The 24145-nt window shown below is 41.0% G+C and overlaps 3 protein-coding genes across 8 annotated transcripts; 1 reads left to right on the top strand and 2 right to left on the bottom strand.

Annotated features, from left to right (window-relative positions):
- Positions 1–668: 668 nt before the first annotated feature.
- LOC103980180 (transcription initiation factor TFIID subunit 4b) lies at positions 669–11842 on the top strand. Of its 6 annotated transcripts, none has more exons than XM_009396488.3 (15): positions 669–808; positions 922–1030; positions 5112–5407; positions 5567–5764; positions 6313–6408; positions 6523–7446; positions 8333–8460; positions 8572–8659; positions 8758–8893; positions 8977–9032; positions 9099–9155; positions 9235–9378; positions 9722–9787; positions 9857–10103; positions 11430–11842. In XM_009396488.3, exons 1-15 carry the CDS (start codon positions 770–772, stop codon positions 11600–11602), a joined length of 2757 nt encoding a protein of 918 aa, XP_009394763.1. In that variant the 5' UTR covers positions 669–769; the 3' UTR covers positions 11603–11842. The 6 variants fall into 6 exon arrangements, with proteins under 6 accessions (XP_009394763.1, XP_009394762.1, XP_009394761.1 ...); XM_009396487.3 differs by having other exon boundaries at positions 9716–9787; XM_009396486.3 differs by having other exon boundaries at positions 5480–5764; positions 9716–9787.
- A 1728-nt stretch (positions 11843–13570) lies between these two features.
- On the bottom strand, positions 13571–15910 carry LOC103980181 (indole-3-acetic acid-amido synthetase GH3.8). Its single transcript, XM_009396489.3, has 3 exons — positions 15479–15910; positions 15291–15392; positions 13571–15203 (listed from the first exon to the last, which is right to left on the bottom strand). The coding sequence occupies exons 1-3, from the start codon at positions 15814–15816 to the stop codon at positions 13805–13807; spliced, it is 1839 nt and encodes a 612-aa protein (XP_009394764.2). The 5' UTR covers positions 15817–15910; the 3' UTR covers positions 13571–13804.
- Positions 15911–22709: 6799 nt separating this feature from the next.
- LOC103980484 (zinc finger protein 1) lies at positions 22710–23327 on the bottom strand. Its single transcript, XM_009396924.3, has one exon. The coding sequence runs from the start codon at positions 23325–23327 to the stop codon at positions 22710–22712; it is 618 nt and encodes a 205-aa protein (XP_009395199.2).
- Positions 23328–24145: the final 818 nt, after the last annotated feature.

The following is a 24145-nucleotide window of genomic DNA, read 5'->3' as shown; positions in this document are numbered from 1 at the left end:
ATCAGAATTTATTAGGATAGATTTCTTTTTGTCAACCTTAAATTTTATTCAAAACTCTATCAACTATTTAATTTTGAGATCTTTTATGGCATTCTTTCAAAGGATACAGACTAAGAAAAGATACATCTGAGAAACATAATCTTCTTTCGAATGGATCTAAATGAATCCTTAGATTTTGACAATTAAGATGTGCGAATAATTTGTGATCCCCAGTATCATAATTTGAATCAGGAAAATAATCTCACTATCAATAAAGAAAAAAAAATTACATCTCACATTGACTTTTGATGTCAACTTTCTTATACATCTACATTTCGAGACCATATGATAAACTCGAGGAGATGATACAATCCATTAGCAATTTTACTTTAAATTCTCTAGTAATAAACATCACAATAGTTTATCTTCAAAATGAATCCTAATAATTCCATGAATTACATATATATATTCTCTTTAGGCACATAATTTACCCAATTTAAAGGGTAAGGTGTGTTTATTGTGGAGAATTAATGCAAAATAACCATAGCTCAAACAATAAAAGTCGGCCTTTGTATTGATGGTAATCACCTCGGCTTACCTGACTCGTCATTGGAGCACTCATCGGAACCCCTGTGTGGGGTCCGCCCTGCGATGCCTCCGATAAAGCAAGTTGGTCTGACGTTGCCGGGTAGAAACGGATAGACCCACCGCCTCTTGTTGTCGTGCCCTTCGTCGACGCTCTCTGCTCTGCCGCCGCTCGGTGTTCGCCGCCGATCCGCCTCTCCTCTCCATGGATCCCTCCATCATGAAGCTCCTCGAAGAGGACGAGGTCCTTCTTCTTCTTCCTTGATTCCTTGGTTGCTTTCTAGGAACTTCCGTCTCGGTTCTCTCTGCCCTAAGAGCAAGAATTAGAAGGAAATTTGTGTGTTTGCTTCTTTGCAGGACGAGAGCATGCATTCCGGTGCCGACGTGGAGGCCTTGTCGGCGGCGCTGAACCGCGACATCGGAGGCGATCCCGCCGCGCTTGCCCGGCCCCCGGAGTCCGACACAGGTCAAGCCCTTGTTGTTATCTTTGTGGAAAACTCCTCTTTTTCTTAGTTTCTTTTGAACTGCATGAGCACATGGTTGCGATCCTCTCTACCCCATGATTGATCCGGTACGCATACCATCTGTATGTTCTGGTGACCTGCATGCTACTCGGAGAGAAGGGGAAAACAATTCCCTTGCAAGATAAGTCTAGGCAATTGCACTCGCAGATACCGTTGCCCTAGTATTCCTTACTTAATTTTCATCGTATATTGTCATTCAAATGCTTCAATACAAAAAAAGGAACTGAATAGAGAACAGGGCGTCTATAATAGTACCTATATTGGGATACGATGGGTGAATGTGGATGATCCGGTACGGGTATCTGTTGCAAGCTGCACACTTGGATCTGACTCTGCCCAACCTGTGGATGAAATGGCAGCAGCCGTAGCCTTTCTATTCTCTGTAACATAACCAGGATGCGACTAAATGATAAGATCTTCTAATTAAAGTCATATTAATAACGTTGCTAGGACGTGTTATGATGTTGAAAGGAGTTGTATGAATAGGACTTTTGGAACAATGTGTACGAAACAATGGAACTGCAGACTTGTGGAGTGGTCTCTGGAGACAGTGTTTAGTGAATAGCATGTAAATCACAATGGAACAGTTAAATGGTAAACTACTGAAGCACAGATCTTTTATGATTTTTAATGACTAGGGTTGGTCCTGCAAGCACCATCCAACATGTATAAGAAATCTTGAAGACATTACTGACAAAGAATATGCTGCTTTCTGTAAGAATCTCAACAAATACACAGTAGCATTTGGATGTAAAGCACTTCTCTGCCATGTGGATTCATAAGCCTTGCTTTCTTTGGGCAGTGAAGGCTCTTTGGTAAGCTTGAAGAAAGCATCGAGTGCTTTTCATGGTCAATGCAATTAATTATTATTGTGTATTAGCTTGAAGAGCTTTGGGAGATGGAAGAAGGTGCTTACAACAAACTAAGGCTTGAATCTTGACAAGAGCGAGCATGAATGGAAGAAAAAGCCTTCCCAAAGAGAAACTCGAGGGGTTTTGCAAAGTTAGTCAGGGTACCACGCAACAAGGTCAGAGGACTGCGATGTTTAATCATTCGTGGATCTCTCCTTGCCAATTGTTCATTAGGAAAATGAGTGGGCTGCTAACATGGATCACTTCCTCCAGGGTGTTTATGCCTACATGTTGAGCCAGAATATTTTGTTACCTCTACATGCCTACTTATTGGCTCTCCCCTTGTTTTTGCTTCTGTATCAAAGCTTCTCAGTGATTTTTTTTGCAAATAATATTCTTCTCCTAGTTAAGTAGGCTGATGCTGCTCTTCTCTCCAATTTCCTTTTGCATTGCCGTTTCTTTTTCTTTTTAACTTTTCTTGTCTTTGTAAATGCATGGGCATGGTGACTGGTAAGGAAAGAAAGATATAGTGAGGGAAAAGTGGAGTGAAGAAGGAGAAAGAGAAAAAAACAATGGATCATTCATGTGAAAACCACTTGACTTCTTTCGATCTATGTTATAAATGTCTCATGGACAGCAAGCTCAATATAGATATCTAACACTAAGATCAAAACTTTTATAATGCAAGGGGTTACTTTGCAGAATGCAGTGATGCACCCTGTTATTTCATGTGAATCTGACTTTTGAACGTGGTTGGCACTTGGTTGGATAATACAAACAAGAAAGATGGGAGGGACAAGGAGCCAACTATGAGTCTTATCTCTGGCTTCCTGTGTACGGTGATGTTGATTGATCATTGTTGATCCGACTTTGTGAGATGCAGCATGAGATCGTTATCCGTGTGGAGTATGACAATTAGATTAATTTGCAGTTTCTAAAAGCTTAGCCAAAGTCTATCACATGTTTCATCTCATTCAACTCATTTATAACACACTAATACTCAGACCTCTTTTGGTTAGCAACCCAATCCATAGTCAAATATCCTATAATTTGTCTTTCGCTATTTAAATCATATCCACTAAGGTTCCATTTTGGTTGTTTCCAATAAAGCCTAGGTTTAGGTTTGTCACATATATCCTTTTTCCCATTTTTTGTTTATTATTCTTTAGGAAAATTTTGTAAATGTTGTTTGGTCCTATTAGAGGATAATTGTGATTAGCATATCTATTTTAGGTAGGAATTTAATTTTGAGTGTCTTTAAAGATTAGGAGTCCAAGTTTCTGGAGACATACATGTCTTTTTAACTTAGGTTTCTACGGGATCTTGAGTTTCTTTGAAATATCAAGTGTTCTCCCATTAATCTTCTTTAGTTGAAAATTTTAAATCGATAAGATTGGGCTATTAAGGAGTCTAAATGAAGAGTATATGGTACGTATCAAACAAACCTTGTACTGTATCATTTGAGGTTAAATCTTTTTCGGATCAATTTAAGTGGTCATCTCTTTCTCCTCTATTTCTCTTTTACTTCTCTTTTTTTTTCTTTTCTTCCTTCTTTTTTAAGTTTTTTCTTTGTCAAGGGCAAACCAAAGTAATTATTTCGAAAATCAAAGTATTGAATTTATATTTCCAAATGCTGCTTTTTCTAAATGGCAAACATAGACCTACTTTTTATGGAACAGCCATTTCTTTGTTTTTCTGTTGTATATCACTAACCGTTCCATTTTGGACCTATATACATTATTTGCATGCCATGCGCCTCCCCATTTAATATACAGAAGTATCGATTGACTGAGAGCAGATAGCTTTTTTCTCCATATGAGCTGGTGGCCTTGACCAGCTAGCTATCCAGCTTCCTTCATAATGAATGCAGCTTAAGTATGTGTGCTTGAATTTTGCAATACACACAATTTTTCTTCACTATTGACATAAGTGTCTGTGGCCAATCATATTCTGGATCAGAAACACACTGTTTCGGCATTCCGTTTCTTCCATTTTGCTTCTTTTGTTATGAGCATAAATTAAGCATTTGTATTTCTTTGGGTCACATCATGATAAAGATCTTGATAAGAGGATTTACACGAGTTAAAGTCAATAAAATCACAACAATTCTACACTTGCTGTATCTTCTGTGCTTCGTCACAACTTGAAGCAGTCATGTAGGTTATTTGAACGATTTTATTTAATTAATGTTTTAGAGTAATGAATATGCTTTGGAGCCAAATTCCTAATTTCTGGTGTTGGCCTAAATTTTGACAAGTGCTGTAGCAAAAAATAGCACATGTTCATGCTCAATCACAAATGGTGTTTGCACATAACTGATACCATACTTTACTAGCCAAATAATCAGCACCTCAACAAAACCTTAGCACAAGCCATAAGGTAAAAAGTTAATGTTAGTCAATATAATTTTGCCAAGGGAAGAAAAGATATTTTCTGAACTTAAGAGGTTACCAATTTTTGCATTTGTTATGTGCCCACCATAGCTTTTTGGCAAATTTAACTTGTAGGTCACTTGTTTGAGTGATTTTCTTTTATGCTTTCATTTCTTTTGGTTTTTTGCTTTACTCTACAATCTATTAGCGAAAGATCTTTTTCAATTATTTTATCTGTAGATAAAATAAAATGCACTTCCAAGCAATTTTTTTTCCTTGTTATGTCTGACCAAGTATCACAGTCTCTTTTCTTGTTTTCTCTCAATTCTTTTCTTGCACTCCTGCTGCCTGGAAATGCCACTTTTCCATTGTCCTATCTGAACTGGAAATTAGTTTAGCCTAGGAAAAGCACCAAGAATGTTATCAGTAGGATAGTAGCTAAAAGAATGTTGATTTTGTCTACTATATTTCTTTTCTTCAAAGATATTTAATTGTCCATTTCCTAGTAAGTTGATAAGTCTACAAAAGAAAAGGTAGCTCAGTGCACGTGGCTCCTGCCAAGGAGGATTTGGGTGGGAACAATGTATGCAGAACCATAGTCATCAATATTGCAACGGAGCAACCTAACCTCTATGCATATTGATAACTCTAAAATCTCAGTTTCTACAATATATTGTAATGCCCGTCATGGTGACAGAATTACCTTTTAGACTGAAAAGCAAATGCAGATGTATTTTTCTTTTCTGTTGGGCCTTTTCTATTAGGAATTGATTTGTTTTACCTACTCATGAGCTTATTAGGTGTATCGATGCTAGGGAGTAGTTCTGCATCAAAGCAAGTCCTTGGGCAGTGGCAAACTTCCAGTGAGGTAGAAAATGAGCAGCAAATCCAACAAAAAGAACAAAAACGTCACTTACAATCCTCAGAGCAGCATTCATCTGGAGGAGAATTGATTCAGGCAGGGTCTGTTTCTCAACCTCAAGATGAACAAATCAATAACCAACCACAACATGATTGTCCCACTATTCAACAAGAAGCATCTCATTCAGATGACCTCCAACGACAGCCAGAAGCCAATTTACTTGAAAAAGAACAGGTAAAGAAACCTGAGCAAAATACTATCCAAGCCTCAGACATAGTTGAGGGCCGAAAGCAAGAGGTTGCTCAGCATTCTGAGAACCAGCAGCAACACCTAACACAGCAGTCAAATAGTCAACAAATAGCTTCTGCTAACATAGCAAACATGGCTGTGCAGCATTCTGAGAACCAGCAGCAGCACATAGTGCAGCAGTCAAATAGTCAACAAATACCCACTTCTAACCAAGCAAATATGGCAATGAGGAGAACAAAAGCTGCTTCTTCCATACCATTCCATTTGCTGATTCCAATTTTACGGCCTCATCTTGACAAAGACAGATCTATGCAGCTACAGGCTATTTTCGCCAAACTTAGGGTAGGTCATCTCTGCCTTTATTTGTTGGCTTCTATTTTCTATTGGATTCTCTATAATGAGAGAGTTTTCCAAGACATGTATGCCTTGTCCAAAACAAGGAATTGCATGAGACGCATTTTGATAATATTCTGGAGATGCAATAGGAAAATAAAGGTTGAAGGCACATATTTTACATATAAAATGGGAGAGCGAACTGTATGCAACTCATGTTATATAGACAATCCATGGAAGCATGCACTTATTTCCTTTTTCCTTTTCAATAAATCATCCAGTATTATGCATTTCTTGTCCAATATGCCCTTTTCTTCTCTTTCTAAGACTTATTTCAGTTGAAATACATGTTATGTGTCAGATTAAGTTGCTTCAAAATTTTGACTGATACCACATAGCTTCATATGTTTTGCCTTTTTACTATAAAATCTGAAAATTAGCGTTTGCTGAAGCAAATGAGACTTGCATCTTAGAACCAGGAGAAACTTGATGAACTAACTTATAGAAGCCGAGTTACTTGTAAACTCAAATTGAAAATTGCAATTTTATTTTTTTAGAATAATGAAGTCAGCAAAGAGGACTTCTTGAGAGTGATAAGGAACATTGTCGGGGACCAGATGCTTAGACAGGCAGCTCAAAAGGTCCAGGTGCAGGCAAGTATATTAAACATATTAAAGAAAGTTATGTAGTTGTATTTTGCTACTATGGAAAGATATAGCCTCGTCATGTGTTTAATTTGACATGTATTTTGTGTAATCTATCAACAGCTTCAGGCTCAGGCAGCTAGGGGAGCACAGACAAATACAAATTCTTTCTCATTACAGTCTCAAGCTTCCTCTCAGCAACTTGCTTCTAGTGTTCCTCCACAGATCACTGGGGCACAATCATTTCCAGCACTCCATTCCATACCATCATCTCAGAGTCTAAAAGTCACTGGATCACCTCCCCATCAACCTTATGTGCCCCCTTTGACATTTCAAGCGCAGCCTGGCACAGGTCTTACAGCTCCTGACAACAGCACTCAAAAGCCACGAGAAGTTGAGACTAAATCAGATGGAAAGGGTGCCCAGTCTGTACAAAATTACACCAGCAACACAAATATCACCAATCCAGAAAGAGATGTTTCAATGGTTTCATTACAACCAGTTAACAAGCAGCAGCATCATGCACAACTTCCACAATCATCTTTCTCGGTATCTGGAGCCACAAGTAGTTATAATACGCATGCATATCCCAGGCCATCTATGAGTTCCTCAACTTCTATTAGACCACAAAATCTAGATTCACATGCAAGACAAGTTTCAGTTACTCCAGGAGCTGTTTCAACACAATTAAGGCCAACCCAGTCAGTGAGTGTAATAAATGTGCCTAAATATGAGCAGAATCCTGCCAATGAAGCTAAGAGACAACAAGTTGGTTCAGTCACAGCCTCCCAGCATAACCCAATTGCATGGCAATTATCAGCAAACAAAGATCAGAAAGGTAACACTTTCCCATCAATGGCTGTAAAGCAGGAGCTTGTTGATCAGTCATCCGAACCCCCAAACAAGTCCCACTTTGCATCTTCCGAGAGCACTTTATTTGGTTCAGCACATGTTAATCAAGGAAATCATGCACTTGGATCTTCAAGTACAACAGGAACAACTCAGATCTCAGGTTCTGTGCCTAGCCAAGTGGATCAAATTGTGCAGGTTAGCTTTTGTAAATCCAATGCTATTTCATAAGCAACAACATCAATTTGAAATCTGTAATCTTAGTGCAGGTTGTTTTATGAAGAATTAAAAAGAAGACAAATAAGAATGATATTTAAAAGAACAAATTTAACTACTTATGGAAAAGAAGCCAAGATTTGTTGGAAATAGCAACATTTGGAATGCCATTCTAACTAATGAAATCCAAAAATCTTTTCTCAAGAAAAGTGTTGATATCCTAAATTTTCTTTTCAAAGTCGTCTAATGCATAGTAGTTATACATTCTAATTCTTAATAATTGACTGCATGAAGAATGACCAGTTATATAGAGGTGCTTTTAAGGTGCACTGAGTTCTAGATTTTGAGCTTCACCCTAATATGGACTCACAGGTTTCAGTAAATTGCATGTCTGATGAATCTCTTTGGCAGGGTGCATAAAAAAGGTGAACTTTGAAATTGTTACATGTATCTAATGCTGTCTCGATTATTGACTTCCTTTTTTTTTATGTAAAAGACAAAATTATATGTGTCAAAAGGAGTATGGTTCGACTGTTTGTGAAATGGAACCAAACTAGCACTTCATTTTCGAAAAAGTAGTTGCCAACTGGGTGGTTGAGTAAAGATACCACAGAATGCACATGCTGGGTGCAGTAGTATGTTAAACACATATGTAGTACCATTATATACTAACATCTGTGGCTAACATTATGTACCATTTTATGGCAACTGCTGAACCTCTTCTCTGGCAGTATGTTAGCATAAAGCTATCTTGGCAACATGTATTATCCTGTGAATCAGATGAAAAGACATTAGTACTAGGTGATGCTGACCCTTTGATATCTTTGTTACCTATAATTTGACTTCCCCTGTGATTATGTAACACCAGTTGCACTCTCATATTTCGTCTGCAACTCCACCACTTGGCGGGGCTACTGCAAAAACTCCCTCAAAGAAACCATCTGTTGGGCAGAAGAAGCTATTTGAAGCACCAGGCTCATCTCCACCCATGCCCAGGTTGTCCTCATTTTTCACTTTTTTGATGTGATTCATTCAGCTTCATACACCTGTTTTAACTATGTTCCCAGAAAAAATTTTTTGACGAGTTCTTCTCAATTCTGCCATTAGTAAAAAGCAGAAGACATCTGGTACTTCTCTTGATCAAAGCATCGAACAACTGAATGATGTTACAGCTGTTAGTGGAGTTAATTTAAGGGTATCAAATTTTATTCATCTTTCTAATCAAGGTTTTGGTATGTTAAACATAATAGTGATGGACTATCAGACTCTTAATCGTTGCTCATTCTTTGCTAGGAAGAGGAAGAACAGCTATTATCTGGGTTGAAGGAGGAGAGCCGGGCTTCAGAAGCAACTCGAAGGATTGTACAAGAAGAAGAAGAGAGGCTGCTTTTGCTGAAGGCCCCCCTTCAGAGAAAGCTATCTGATATCAGTTATTTTTTTGTGTCTCACAGTATAAATTTCTTCTTATTATTTTTAACCTAAGATAATTCTGACTAGAGATGCTTGTTGCAGTGCTGAAATGTGGTTTAAAGAATATAGGTGGTGATGTGGAGCGATGCCTGTCAATGGTGAGATATCTTTTATGATTCATTTTGGACATGATCTGTTTACTTAACTCACTCACCATTCCTCAGTGTGTGGAAGAACGGTTGAAGGGGTTGATATCTTATCTTATAAGACTGTCAAAACAGGTTAATCCTATTTGCCAAAAGTCTAGGCTGATTATTATTTTCCGTGTTTTCTGTTCCTTGAGTTTACTTCCCTTTTCAGAGGGTTGACATTGAAAAATCGAGGCATCGGTTTGTCATCACTTCAGATGTCCGACGCCAGATTTTGTTAGCGAACCAAAAAACCAAGGAAGAGTGGGACAAAAAGCAGGCTGAAGAGTCTGAAAAGCTTCGTAAAGTAAATGAAGTGAGTAGACAGAATCTTTTTTTTTTGTTAGTATTTTGCTGGTTTTGTCTCAACTACACATCCTATTAAGTTCATCTTTTGAACCATATGCTTTGTTTCTTCTTCATTTGGATTTTTTTTCTTCATTGAGGTATTTAAAGATTAAATAATTGTTGTATATTTTTGTATATCTTGTCCAGCTAATAAGATACTTTTGTTTGAAAGTTAAAAGAACTTTCTGCAAAAAAAATCTTTCCTAGCAGTATTTTTAGTTTGTTTACTTTGCGCATGGACTTCACACTGTGTTGTTTAAGCAGTTTCAGACTTGTAAAACCTATCATGACCGACAAGTATGTAGTTGCAGATGGATGGAAACACAGGGGTTGATGCTGAAAAGGACAAAGAAGATGGTCGTCCAAAGGCCCTTAAGGTAGCATTGATCTTTAACAAAATTGTTGTGTGTTACCTTTTCCCCTTCAATTATTTGTCCTGTAAGCAGGCTAACAAGGAAGAGGATGACAAAATGAGAGCAACTGCTGCAAATGTTGCAGCCCGAGCTGCTGTTGGTGGAGATGATATGCTGTCGAAATGGCAACTCATGGCTGAACAAGCTCGGCAGAAACGCGAAGGACTCGATGGGGCACCTGGTAAAACTGCAAGCAGCAAACCATTACTGAGCTTAGGAAGAAGCTCGAGAGAAAAGCAAGAATCTGAAAAGAAAGGCTCTTCTGCTGTGTCTGCATCAGGTAAGTGTGTTACATACCTTTGCAATGTTCAGTATAAGGTCTTGTAGTATAAGCCCTTTACTACAGCTGAGACTAGGGATGTTAAGAGTTTGATTCGACCTGATATCGTCTAGTCTAGTTAGAATCATAAGTTGTTAGGAATGATTACATCAAATCCAATCATTCTGGAAAATGCAGAAGGATTGCATTGAATTCAATTATTCACTATAATTTCCAGAAGATGTCAAGAATGATCATATTGATAATTTATTATTATTTTTAGAATGACATATCAAAAAGCATACATGTGATGAATTTTCATTTTATTATACTATAATTATAAAATGTAATGATAAATTATGGAGATCTTATATCCTCCCTCTTCTATAAATTCACACTACAAGAAGGAAATATAATGCTACATGTTAATCAATCTTTGGGATATTCTATTTTTGATAATTGAACGCCATTATAGGTGCATTTAATATGCATTTCTCTATTACATTACTACTGTTAATTTATACAAGAGGGAGGAGACAAAATCTATGTAACTTATCATCACTTTTCATAATTATAAAAATAAAAAAATAATGTTATCTATATATACATGATAGTATAATAAAATATAAAATCAATAATTACTAATATGTCAGTCTGAAAATGATAATAAATTATTGATATAATCGTTGCTGATACCTATTCAAAATGATATTATATAATTGGATTTGATGTAATCCAAATGATAGTGAATGATTTTGACATAATCCTTTTTGACACTCCCCTCAAAGTGTATATCCATAACACCCACCTTGCCAAGTAAATAATGAAACTGGTTTGAACTAAGAGCATTAGTAAAAAGATCAGCAAGTTGTTGAGTAGTATGCACAGCTTGAAATTTCTAATGAACCAGATGATAGTTAATCTCAATATATTTTGTTCATTCATAAAAACAAGATCTGAAGCAATATGGAAGGGTGCTTGATCATCACAATGCAAAATTATTGGTAGTATATGTTCAATCACTAATAATTGTTTCAACCAAGTAATTTTGCAACAAGTTATTGTCATTGGTCTATATTCTGCTTCAACTGAAGAACGTAAGATGGTTATTTGCTTCTTAATCTTTGAAGAAATAGGAGATTGTCTGAGTAGAGGGTTATTCGCTGGTTAATCTTTGATCCATCTGTTGCATTTGAGATCTCATATTTTGACCTGATTGGGTTCTATAGTGAGAGAAGTATTACAATGCATAGCAAATGGCTTAACCTGATTGGCTTCATTGTGTTGTTAGTATGCTTTGCGCTCAAATGGCTTAACTTGATTTTACTCTTTAATTATATGCTTCAGGGGGTACAAGGAGATTTGGCAGGAAAAATGCACTGGAATCTCATCCGAAAGTGGCACGTAATGTTTCTCTCAAAGATGTGATTGCAGCCCTCGAGAGGGAACCTCAGATGTCAAAATCAGCTTTGATCTACCGCCTGTACGAGAGACTGTCAAGTAATTCATCTGCAACATGATGAGCTCAAAGTTGCTTCCCTCCTCTTCTGACTCAGGCCTGGCCTTGGAAAGCAGCCGGTCAAGGTTTTAGAACTCTGCCCCTTGGAACTCTTGGGATCAGCAAGCTTTGTTACTCCTAGGAAGATCTGTGCCGAGAACATTGTTTGTTATTTTGTATAATTGTAAATGTAAGTTATGGCAATTAATCTGTAATGAAACTCTTCTTTGTTAGAAAAAAATATCGGATGATGTTATTCTAATGGTCATGATTTCAATGGAAATCTTCGTGCAGAGAATACCTTTCGATAGGCTATTGCTCCGACAAACGGAGGCCAACATCCAATAAGATCATGGCCAAAAATGGTCAAACCAGGGACATGTCCACTCTTTTCCCTCGCATACTCGATCGCCTCTGATTCAAGTCGAGATGATTTCATTTGTGTTGAACTGGCATGAGCCCGTGCACCGTGCTTCTATCTCATCGTGGATGTTTGGACTTGTAATCTTGTCGTGTACAGAGAGCTCAATGGCAGAAACTATTCATAAAGCTTATCATTAGGGTTTGTTGTTGCTGTTGTCTTCAACAAGCAAATAAATTTTAGATGTCATATGATGCTTTGGTTGCATGCTGATAAGATACTTCGCCTCATCTGAGCTTCCATTTGAGCTCACCGATATGTCTCGGAAGAAAAATGATGCCAATTTTTCTTGCGTGGCGTGACTGTGCGTTACCATTTGGATACGTCTCAGACCACAACCCCTTGTACTACCGAGCTTCGTCAAACTTTAGGTTGTGATTCGGAGACGTAAATGTGAAAATGGACCATTAGAAGTCAAACTGTATTCACTCTCTGAACCCACGGGATCAAGCCGAACCACTTTTGAAGTTGATCTGCCGAGTCAACGCGCCGACTTCCAGTTGGGCGGAGATCCACCGGTGACGCGTCGAGTCACGTCGAAGTCAACCATGAGGTCACAAGGATCGGTGAGAGTTGGATCAATCTTCCATCAAGTGGCGTAGGTAGGATCTTATTGCACGCTTATGCTCAATAGATCCCTCTCTCCTTGGATCAACCCAGCCTAATAATCCAAAACCAATACGTTTCTAATATCATGTTAGATTTTTTATCGTTGCTGTTCCATCATCTGAGTTTCTTTTGTATTCTTATTAGGGCGTTTTTTCTTTAGAAAAAAAAGATCTCATTTTAATTTTTTTTTTGCAAACAATGTTCCCTTTTCATTTTCTCAAACAATAATACAATTCAAAAAATATTCAAATCATCCCTCAAAAACTTTTCTTATGTTTTGTTCGTTATGATATTTTTAAAAACATTATAAAATCTACTTAAAAATAATATAAATAAGCTAAATAAAATTAAAATATATTAAAAAGTATTTTATATATCATATTATTTAAATAAAATATTTATAATAATTTAAGAACAACATCATGATGTAATTTATAGTATATTTCAATATCATTTATAATATTTGCAATACTTAATAAAAATATATGTAATTATTATTAAATGAATCAAATAAAAATACTATAACGATTAAAACTGATTAAAAAAAGGAGAATTTTTTTAAAAATAAGTATTTTTTTTAAATTAAAAATACTGTTTGAAAACAAACAAACCAAAAGATCGAATTATTTGAAGGAAAAAAAAAACCTAAAATGAATCTAAAACGTAGATCTTTTCTGGTCAACGGGACAACCCAACACGAAACCCGGTGGGTGGCAAGGGAAGTCGGCTTTGTCTCACACAACCTCTGTCTAATTAGTTCTGATCGTTCCGTCATTATAGTTCGTCTCTTTCTTTGTCTCTTCGTTTGATATTATATTCCCGTCTTTACGGAGGTTGACATGACGATGCATGGGACAATGGCACCTACATGGAATGACGCATCATCCCATGTAGTTCAAAAGAAAGCATGGAAGGTATCTGATGCATTAAAATAATAGGGGAGGGGTGGGAGAAGATGACTTCGATAAAGACTTAAACACCATCGCATTAAGTATTCTAAACACGTAAAACATGACTCTATATAAAATTAGCAGAGCAAAACTACGAGACGGTCAAACTTCGATTTCTTTATGTTCTTTTCTATTTCTTTTTTCTTCCTTAGGAAACGGACTTCTCCTTCCTTTCCCGACACGCACGTTCGTTGACCGGAGATTTGACTTGGAAGGTTGGTCGGTCGGTTTGGCCCCACCAGTTTCAGTCGGAGCGGTGCGGGGACCACTTGGGCGGGGCGGGGCTGAAGTGGGCGGAGACGACGCGCGAGTCGAGCAGCTCGAGGATGGGCGGGAAGCTGACGCAGCGAGGTACCTTGTACTGGTTGATGGACGCCCCCCGGGATATGGCGTAGTCCATCAACTCCTCGAATGTGCCGCCCCGCACAACCCGTATTTCCAGCGGCCCGATCGAGCCGTCCGCCACCCGGCTCTGCCGGTACACCGAGTTCAGCGCCTCCTCCATCGCCAGGCAGCACCGCTTCAACACCCCATCCCGCACCAGCGCCTCCATGGCCGCCTCCGCCGCGGCCGGAGACGACGAGTCCTTGACCAGCAGCTCCCAGTATATGACGTAGTGCCCCGGGATTGCCTTCGTGTACGCGTGGCTCGTGTACTCGACCACGTTCGCTCGGTACGGCCGGAGCAGCGCCGACGCGCTCTCCACCGCCCGCTGCAGCTCCGCCTCGTCGGTCTTGTCGGACTCGATGCTCAGCAGCACGTTCTTCCGGCGGACGAACCGGAACTGCGGCGCCGCGTTGTAGAAGCCTGTCACACGCAGGATGTCCCCCACGCGGTACCGGTTCAGCCCGGCGTAGGTGGTGATCACCAGCTCGTACTCCTTCCCCACCTCCACGTCCGCCAGGTCCACCAGCTGTGCCTTGTCCCCCACCGAGAGGCCGTCGCCTCCGTGCGGCAGGAACTCGAAGTAGGCCATGTTGGGCATGATGGTGTAGGAGACCTCGGAGGGGTCGCAGATGGGCTTGAGGTTGAGGCCGAAGTAGCATTCGGACGACGCGTACATGGTGCACGCCATGGGGAGGCCCCCGCTGTAGTACTCCAGGGTGGGGATGTACTGCGCCATGGCGCCCGTCACGATCACGTCAAGGTACTTGGTGTTGGGCCAGATCCGGGTGACGATCCCGGACCACTCCCCCTTGGAGCACTCGGCGACGATGAACCGGGCGAGCTCAGGGTCCGGCTTGAGGAGCTCCGCGACTGAGTCGCGGACGGACGGGTCGGTAACCTTGACAGTGAGAGTCCCGGTGGCGATGTCCTGCGAGAGCTCCTGCCAGTTGAGCTGTAGGAAGCGGATAGCGCGGAGGAGGCCGGAGGCGAAGACGGCGCCCACTCGGAGGACGTCGAGACGCTGGAGGAGGCCGCAGAGCATCTGCACGAACATGCTCTGGAACGCGTCGGCACAGAGGATGGCGGCCGTCGGACTGGTGTACACGTTGTATGGGTCGTACGGTCGGCTCTTGAAGTGCTCGCTCTTGTAGTAGCTCGTCAACACCGGCCGCGCCGTCAGCCCGCCGGGGGTCTTGGTCTCCGATTTCACGAAGAGGAAATAGAGTCCCTTCCCCTTGTTGAGCCCCGGCACGTAGCTGTTCCATTGCCAGAAGGCATTAAGATCAGATGCAGATCAATGAATGCCTTTGAGAAGGGTAAAATGGAAGATCACATTTACTCACAGGTTCATCACAGGCATGAGAAGGCTGTAAAGGAGCTGCCGGCGATCCAGCTCTTCTTTGATGGTGGGCATCAGCTTCCTCTCGCCAGCGGACGTCCCGGAGCTTTAGATGAAGCCAGACATGATCTCACGCATTTATACACCAACCAGTTCATTAAACTACGAGCAAACATGAAAGATCTGGTTTACCTGGTGAGGAACTCAGAGATGGGATGAGCGGAGAGGATAGCGGAGCGATCGCCATTAGCGATCCTCTGGATCTCCGGCTGCAAGTCCTCGTAGGTGACTACGGGGACCTTGGCCTTGAAGGTGACACGGTCGGCGGCGCCGCCGAGAAGGTACCTCTGGAGGTACTCGGTCTCGGCGTTGCGCATCAGGATCTCCGCCAGCACCGTCTCCTGCACCGCGTCGGCGTTCGCGGTCATCTCCTCGATGAACCTCAGCTTCTCAGAGTCATTATCGTTGGCTGCCGGCCCGAGCTTTGCCGCGTCTGCGCTCGTAGCGGGCAGAACGGTCTCCACGGCCATTTCGCTCGTCTTCACAGGCGCTACTTGGTTGCAAGAAGCAGAGGAGGGGGGGTAAGGAAGCTCGAGAGCTCAAGAGCCGCAAGGGGAAGAGGGAACGATGAGCGTTGTGGGCAGCGCGAGGACCAATTTATAGGCAAAGCCCCCCAGACTTCGATGGACAAGGGTCCACCGGGAGGGGGAGAACGAACTGAGTCAGGGCGTGCAGGTCCGCAGCGCGACACTGTGGACCAGCGGTTGCGTCGGCTTCCGGACACCGCCCGACATCCGGGCCCAGTCGCGTCGGCCCCTGTCGCCGTCCGACTCGACACCGGCACACGTGACGCCCCGAGGCGAGCCCGGGCGGGCGGCGCAGCCCGGAACTGCGGCCGCGGTGACCAAGCTTCCCACGGTTTTGGATGTCCCTGGCGGAATCACTCCAAAGAAATCTTGGACGGCGTTTCAAGTACGGTTCCCTAGGTTGCCAACCATGTAACATCGTATATGAGAGTTCCTTGTGTCGCGTCCGGTAAGGGGGGAGCCTTCTTGGCCGATCGGGACTTTTCTCTTCACCGATGTGATCATCTCGAGTAAATACGGTTCTTCCTCTTGGCTCCGTTCGTCCACATTACTAGATGGGGGAGCCTTCTTGGCCCGATCTAGCAAGGGCTTCTCCTCTAACTGATCTGATCATTTCGAGTGAATACGGCGCCTCTTGGCTCGATTTGTCCGCATTAGCCAGGATTCCCCAAGCTGCCCACTTTGGGCATTGAAAGTTCTAGTTGTGGGATAATGAGGATGATAAGCTACCACATCCCGAGAGTCTAGACTTACTCAAATAGGGCAATGAAAACTTTTGTAAACACTATTATGTGTCAGGGATTGACTAGTAGGGAGTGGGGTGGCCTTGAATTAAAAAAGTCATAAATTAGATATCTCAATCACGCGAGTGATAATACGTGTGACATGACATATATTCTTTTTTATTTATTATATTATTTAATATTTTATTTTTTTTATATTACTTATTGTATATATGCATATTATATTGTGATGTCCGGATTTGTGTAATGGGAATCGAATCATAATGATATCACGATAGTGAAATCGATTCACTTTTAAATACATACCATAAATAATCATGGTCATAGGTTACTCGAAAGAGATATCGAGATAACCGGACAAACTGACATGTTGTATACTCATCCATATCATGTGGGAACATTAAGGCTACAGTGTAAGTGTTAATTAGAAAATGACTTCACTGATTGATCCGCTCACGAAATGCTAGATGGTTCAAGAATATGCGATCTCCCTATGTAACACAACAATATCCCCCGTCGTTTTAAGTTTTATAGGATTTGCGTACCAATTTTCATACGATGATGAATACCTTTTTGAGAAATTTGGGTTTTTTATTTTTCTGTTCTTCTACTACCATGTAATGTTGTCCCTAGATTTTCCTACACCTTGAAGCTTTGATAGGAGAGAATGCGAGTTGAGTCGATCCCAAACCTACAAAGGTGTGGAGTATGTTGGTTGATGCTTCTTCCCGTAATGCTCTTGCACCCTTTTTGGAGGACTATTGCTATGCGTCATATCCAGCCATCCTTGTAGGACCTAACCTAATTTAAGCTTTGGATGGAAGTAAGTCGATCTATCCTGAGATATCATGAAGTTACTAGGGATCTAGATAGTTATTGTAAAATTGTTGCTCCTCGAATGATAATCAAACACTTGTAGAAGATCGATGTTGGAGATTCTCGATTCGATTCCTTAGATGTTCAAATTAATAGGGTGTTCAAAATACAGTAAAATTAGGGACAACAAAGGAGAGAGAAAGACTATTTATAATTTAAAATCTCTAATCGTTGGAGACTAGGACGGTTAGAGTAGTTGCTGATGACATAATATAACTGTCTTTAGGGTGGTAAATTCACCATTGAGATAGTCGATGAGATAATCTAATCACATATAAGGTGACAGATTTGACCACTAAGATGGCATAAGTGTTATTGGAATGACTAGCTATTGTCGAAGTAGTTGGTGACAAATCCTAAATGCCTTTGAGGTGACGGCTTCGACCATCGACGTGACATAACTACTATTGAAATGATTAGTGATTGGCCTAACCACCCCTACTTAGTCGTTTCGACCACTAAGGTGATGTAACTATCATTGAGATGATCGATATCATGATCGATTATGTAGTACATATGATTTCCTTACGCCATCCTCCTAATTTCTTAATAGGAAAAAAGAGGGGTGCGTGCCGGTTCTCTAAGTTCACGGAGTTCATGATTACAACAGATCCACGCATTGAGTTCTACTAATCGTCATGCAAGATTTTTTTGAATCTTATGTTTTCCGTGCAAGCTTCTCAATCAATATTTGTCTGTATAACGTGATCGTCCATCGACAGAAGCTCAATCAACAAGTAATCTCCAGGCCATGACAGGGACCTTTGAACAACACAGCAGTCTCGGAACTCCTACGTTGCCTCTGATATCACCATGCATTAGAAAGCTGATGAAGGTGCTCAACTTGGTCGCGTAGGAGATACAGTCGGAGTGCTTGGCTTCATTAGGAAAGCCGGACATCATGAAGTCCACGGCCACATCAAATCAAGGAGGTGATCCTTGACCGAGAGGCCACCTAATACGAAGAGATAGAGGACGATGTGTCCATCTCAAATGGCGAGGTCCATGGAAGTTAGGCACTTGCTATCCGTTCCTCAAACCTGTGTCCCAAAAGAAAGAACTACGACGTCAGATGCACTTTGCTGGTCCATGGCAGATAGCTCCGCGTCCATCTTTACTTGGTGAATTAAAGTCAAACACTTTGCTTGCTGTACTTCTCTCAATCAAAACCTCAACTCCAAGACAAAGCTACCTTACAGTAGGGGCTGGGATAAGATCACAGCAATCTTTGACCCAAGCCATCTCGTAACATCAACTTGGCACGACAGATCTGACTTGTCAACGCTTGAGCTCTTAAACCTTCCCCCGCATTCCAGAGAAAGCTCACGGAAGTTTAGGAAGTCAACTCTATTTGCAGAAGTAACACGAGACATCTCCATAATTCATTTAATACACGCATTAGTGATATGCCTACACGGAGATGGAGAGAGAGAGAGAGAGAGCTGTGTGGTTTATCTTATATTGAGTTGGTAGCTCAACGACTGTACCTTTCCATGGCTCCTCCTCATCCTGAGGCTTCGCTGTAGAGGTAGTCTGAGACCACGGTCCATGTCTACAGAAGGGTAAGACGCAACGATCCATGTAGCAGCAGGCAACATCCCCCGCATCACTTCCAAAGACACATCTGTCACCATAAATGCGACTTCAAATCCATGGCATCGACGCAAGGATCAATGGCCCTTACAGTAATTGTTTAATCATTCCAGCTCTTAATTGGTCTCCCCAGGTGGTGACCACCGCAGTCGCAGGCTTTGCCGGTGTCTTCAGTCACCAGCTGAGTCCCACCGTGTGTACGTGATGACAGATTGCAGCTGCTGCCTGCTGCTGCAGAGGATTCTCAAAATGAGAGCCAAAGCAGTGGCCTTTTTCGAGGCCAAAGGGATACTGCTATTTGAATATTTCAACTAAAGAGTTCAGATAAGCATACTTATAACAAGGGGTTGACTATTAAGGCAATGGATCAAAAGTTTGTGGCACCAAATCTCATCCAACCTCTTTCTTATCTCCTTTTTACCAAGACATTCTCGCTCCCACTCGGACCAACCTGTTCCTGTCTCACCTGCACGAAACTTCAACTTTCCCAAGCTCAAACTGTGGGAGAACTTTGACTCACATGGTGGAAGGCAGTGCGTTAATTAATGTTTAACCTGAGACTGACTTGTGATGATGACAGCCATTTGCAGGTCTAGATCTCTACATCCAGATGTTTGGTCTTATGGTCTCATATTCATAGTCAGAAAAGAAAATACAAGAAGAACAAAATTGGTGTGGTTAGCATGGTGGAAGAATGCACATTAAAGTATGTCTAATTGTTTAATCTGCCACTGACTGATACAGCTAAAGATGGTGTTCAGATGAATTCTTTCTCCTTCTTCCTCTGTACTCCTGTTCTCCTGTCTTTGTTTATTTCTCCCTCTGTTTTCTTTTTCTTTTCTTAGTTGATTGAGGTTAGGCAAAATGAGTGACTTGTGATGATGACAGCCATTTGTAATTGGAGGTTACCTTTCTACATCCATCCAGAGGTTTGATCTTATAGAATCATCCACAGTCCAGTCAAAAATATAAAAAGGAAAATATAATAAGATACTTCATTGTTTGCTGTAGTATGCATGTTTTTGTATCTTTTTTTCCTTTGTATTTCTAGTTGGACATGTCAAAATCTCACATGTTTATCAAGAATTAAATCGATGTCGCAAATTGGCTCGCAAATTTTGCTAGATAATATAAATTGAATAACATATCAAATGAGGATCCATTTTGAACTTTGAAGCTCATGGCTTAGGCTGTATTAAACAGTTCAAGTAATATAGTTTTCTTTTCTTGCTAAAAGAAAAAAACACAAAGAACATAATGGAATTCCTAACAGTTAATTCATGCTATCTGCATTGGTAGATCATGTGCCTTCAAGATCAATTTATAGAGTAAGCGTATGCATCATAGCTACTTGACTGGTTAGTCTGTTCTTTGAACTGCAAGAGCTAAACCCAAAGGATGTTTTGGATCATGTCTTGTGCTAGTTGTTGTATGAGTATATTTGCATTGAAACATTGGACTAATAAATGTTAGGCCTGATGGAGTACAGGTCAAGAAATCCAGCCCATCATTAAGTGGTCTTCTCCATCTCCACCAGTTTCACAACCATGGGTTTGGGTCTCCCACAATTCTTTTTGAGGATGGGCAGGCCTGGGACTAACCAGTTTCTCTTTTCTCTTGTTTCCTCTCCTTGATTTTGGAGTCATGAAAATACACAAGGAAACAAGATAAATAGGACAAATGTCCAAAAAGAAATTTGGGAGAATATTATAAGGCTTGTATGAGATTCATTTAGCCTATGTTGGGATTGACCAGTAACTTGGAGCTTCTAGAGCCAGTATCCTATGGGATAAAATTCTAATATAAGAAGGAATCCTAATGAAAGAATAAAATTAGAGTTTGATTCTCCTATAAATATCTTATATATATTTATGTTTTGATGAGGTAAAACAAGATGTGAGGAATATCTTGTGTTTCTCTTTAGGATGTCTAAAGAGAATATTTTATAGGATTGTTAGAGAAAATTAAAGAAAAAATATAATCATTTTTTAGAATTTATGTAAAAGAGTATATAAGTATATTATGCTCGAGTAGAGACAACTCAAGAGTATTGTAATTGATCTTACATGATGAAAGAAATTAGTTTTTTTTCATGAATATAGATGAGAATCATCAATCCACGTTAAGTCTTATATCGATTTATTATTTATTTATTTATTATTATTATTATTTAAATATATATCTTTTGTCTTTGAGGTTCTTCTCTCGCCCCCAATACAATGGATTAAGCACTTGGAAGTCCAATAAACTCATACACGTTATGAGTATAAATATCTATAATCACGCCAATCCGATAGCTCATTGGATCTAAATAAAAAATTAGGATTCGATATTTTGGATGGTTGGCATCATCAGCATCTAATTGGAATTCTAGGACTGTCGATTGATCTTCAAAGTCTCATATCAACGAGATATTTGTGCAATGGATCATGATTTTTATATTGATTAGATCATACAACTCCATGTCCCGAGAGCCAAAAAGATATAATATCAGAGACTTGGATTCACCAAATCCGGAAGGTGAACGGGTGGAAAAGACAGCAGATGGATAGATGATGGGCAGTTCTATTTTAGATCTTGTCATGATAACATGATGGGGCTGCCATTGTTATATCTCCAACAGAGCCAAAAGAAGGAGAGTTCTACAGGTCATCGGCCATCCTCAGCAACTTTTGTATTCTCCATGAGCTAAATAAACAATGTGATCCTCTTTCTATCTGAAACATTCTCGGTCTAATGGTACGACTCATGTTTTGTTGTTCAGAGCATTTGCTTTCATGTCTAAATGGTTAAGAAAGGAAAAAGACGAGGAACAAAGATTCTGGTCAGTACATGAAAAAGGGAAAAGACATATGGGACGTACAAGTGGCCAGTGGTGGCACAACAGATATGATCTGATTCCTAGCAATCTTGATCTTGCTCATGTGGAAGTGGAAGTAGAGGAAGACATCGGGTTGTTTTCAGAGGAAGCTTTTGGAGATAGTAATGGAGGTCACCGTTTCTTTGGGCCACTGACAAAAAGAACAATGTGCTTTTAGTTGCTTTTGGGAAAACGATAAGAGTTACTACACCAAACACTGTCACTGAGAGACACAGCTGCTCCAGATCATGGGTTGGAGTGAGCAAAACTTCTACACCATCTCCACTAATAAATCAGGCGACCTTTTGTCTTGTTGTAAAGATCACTATACGTGTTTCAGCAAACATGGTTGGCATCTTGATCTTGTAGGTGATTCAGCTGCAACTTTCTCTTCATGACTGCTACTCTCATCAGAAGAAGATTTGATCGGCACGTATTATGTTCCTTCTCAGCTTTTGCCAACAGATTTTTCTTTTGCTCAGAAGCAAACGTTTCATGTTCATGGACCATTAAGAGTATCCATGGATCTACTGCTCTCTCCAGATTTGTATGAACCTGTGAGCGTATGAACAGCAAGCAAAGCTAGCGCAAAATATTGCTTGATCAATAATTCTTCGTCAAAAATACAATATAAGTGTGAAGGACAAGTCACAAAACATGGTGATTTAGTAGCCTGCATACTCGTCCATGGCTTCCTTCTTCATCCCTACACGGAGAACTTTCCTAACAGTGAAAACTGAACTTTGGAGATGCAGCGAGTGACACTAAAGCCTGAGGCTCAGGTCAAGCTTTTGTTGCTGTGGAGGCTCAGACTCCATTTGGAAGCTCTCGGTCCAGCTCGAACGCGAAGCTTCGTCGACTACGAACGGCGACCACGTCGCCTTGGTGTGATCAAAGCTGGCCGCCTCTGGCTCGCGGAATCGCTCGTGAACCATGGAATGTGGACGAACAACATTAAGGGAGTGGAGAAAGGGTACATGCAGGGGGGAAGCCGCCATCATCATCATCATCATCCTTTGTGGCGTGTTAGACCTCCGAGCTGCGCACCTCTCCCTCTTGTGGGCATTCTGATGCCCCCCCAAGGCCTGCGAGCTGAAGAACTTCCTCATGCAGTAGTTGCATGAGAACATCCTGTGGCTGGGTGGAGGTCTGGGCTGGGAGCTGGAAGAGCTTCTTCCACCGAGTGTCAGGTTCAGCCATTCTTCTCGTTCGTCACCAGCCATTGCACTGCCATCAGAAGCAGCCGGATCCCGTGGTGGCTTCTGACTGCTTGCTGCTGCCTCCTCTCCCAGCTCACCCGGATCCATCTGCAAGTGAACAGTCCTGTGCTCAAGAGAGGTGAGCTGTAGGGAGGCCACAGGGTGTGGGATGGGAAGGCACATAGGGTTTTTGGAGTTATGGTGGTGTCTCTTAAAAAGGAACCCGAACAAGGAATGAAGTGGGAATTATTGCACGACAAGATTCATCAACCAGAAAAGGTGTGTCAGTGGATGCTTTAGTTTATATCTCTCTCTCTTTGCATCATTGGCCCCACACTGTGGTGTTTATTATGCTACAGCCAATTCCTCTGTCATTCTCACTATGGCTTAGGGCAATTTTTCGGATTCTTTACTATTTTCTCGTCAGGTCTTCCCAGCTGACATTGGTTGTCTTCTCTGAAACCAACAGGGTAGGCAATCTAACATGCCCATCCACCTCCACATCTCGAAGCTACTGCAGATCTTTGGTACAGCTTATATGTACCTTCACCAGAAACATGTTTATGGTGCACAAGATGCCATCCATTAGAGGATTTAGAAATCAGGAACTCAAATTGTGTCATTGCTTTTTGCTTGAATTGATGAAGCAGGAGAATGTCTTCTTGCAAGCCATAAACAACCATCATGTTCTTTTTCATCGGATGTCAACCATCTTATTTGATTATTATGATATACTTTTCCAGCTTTTGCCAGCAAGATTTTACAGAATTTATGATCACAACACTGCTCTGGAAGATGGAGTGGCTTTCGGAGTGTTGGACAAACTCTTCACTACAAATCATCAAGTATCTCATCATAAGTGTCTTCTTTTGGACTCCAAGGTGTGTCCACAAGGGTCATGTCTTTGGTGCTTTGACTGTGCAACAAGCTCTCATCGCAGGCAATGACCTGTGAGGAGATTGATGCCTGCCTTTACAGCATTATCATTGCTATCATCTGAA

Source organism: Musa acuminata, chromosome BXJ2-4, assembly GCF_036884655.1.
Source record: "Musa acuminata AAA Group cultivar baxijiao chromosome BXJ2-4, Cavendish_Baxijiao_AAA, whole genome shotgun sequence".
Taxonomy (NCBI): Eukaryota; Viridiplantae; Streptophyta; class Magnoliopsida; order Zingiberales; family Musaceae; genus Musa; species Musa acuminata.
Note: the sequence above shows the minus strand (reverse complement) of the source record. Positions and strands in the feature narration are given on the sequence as shown.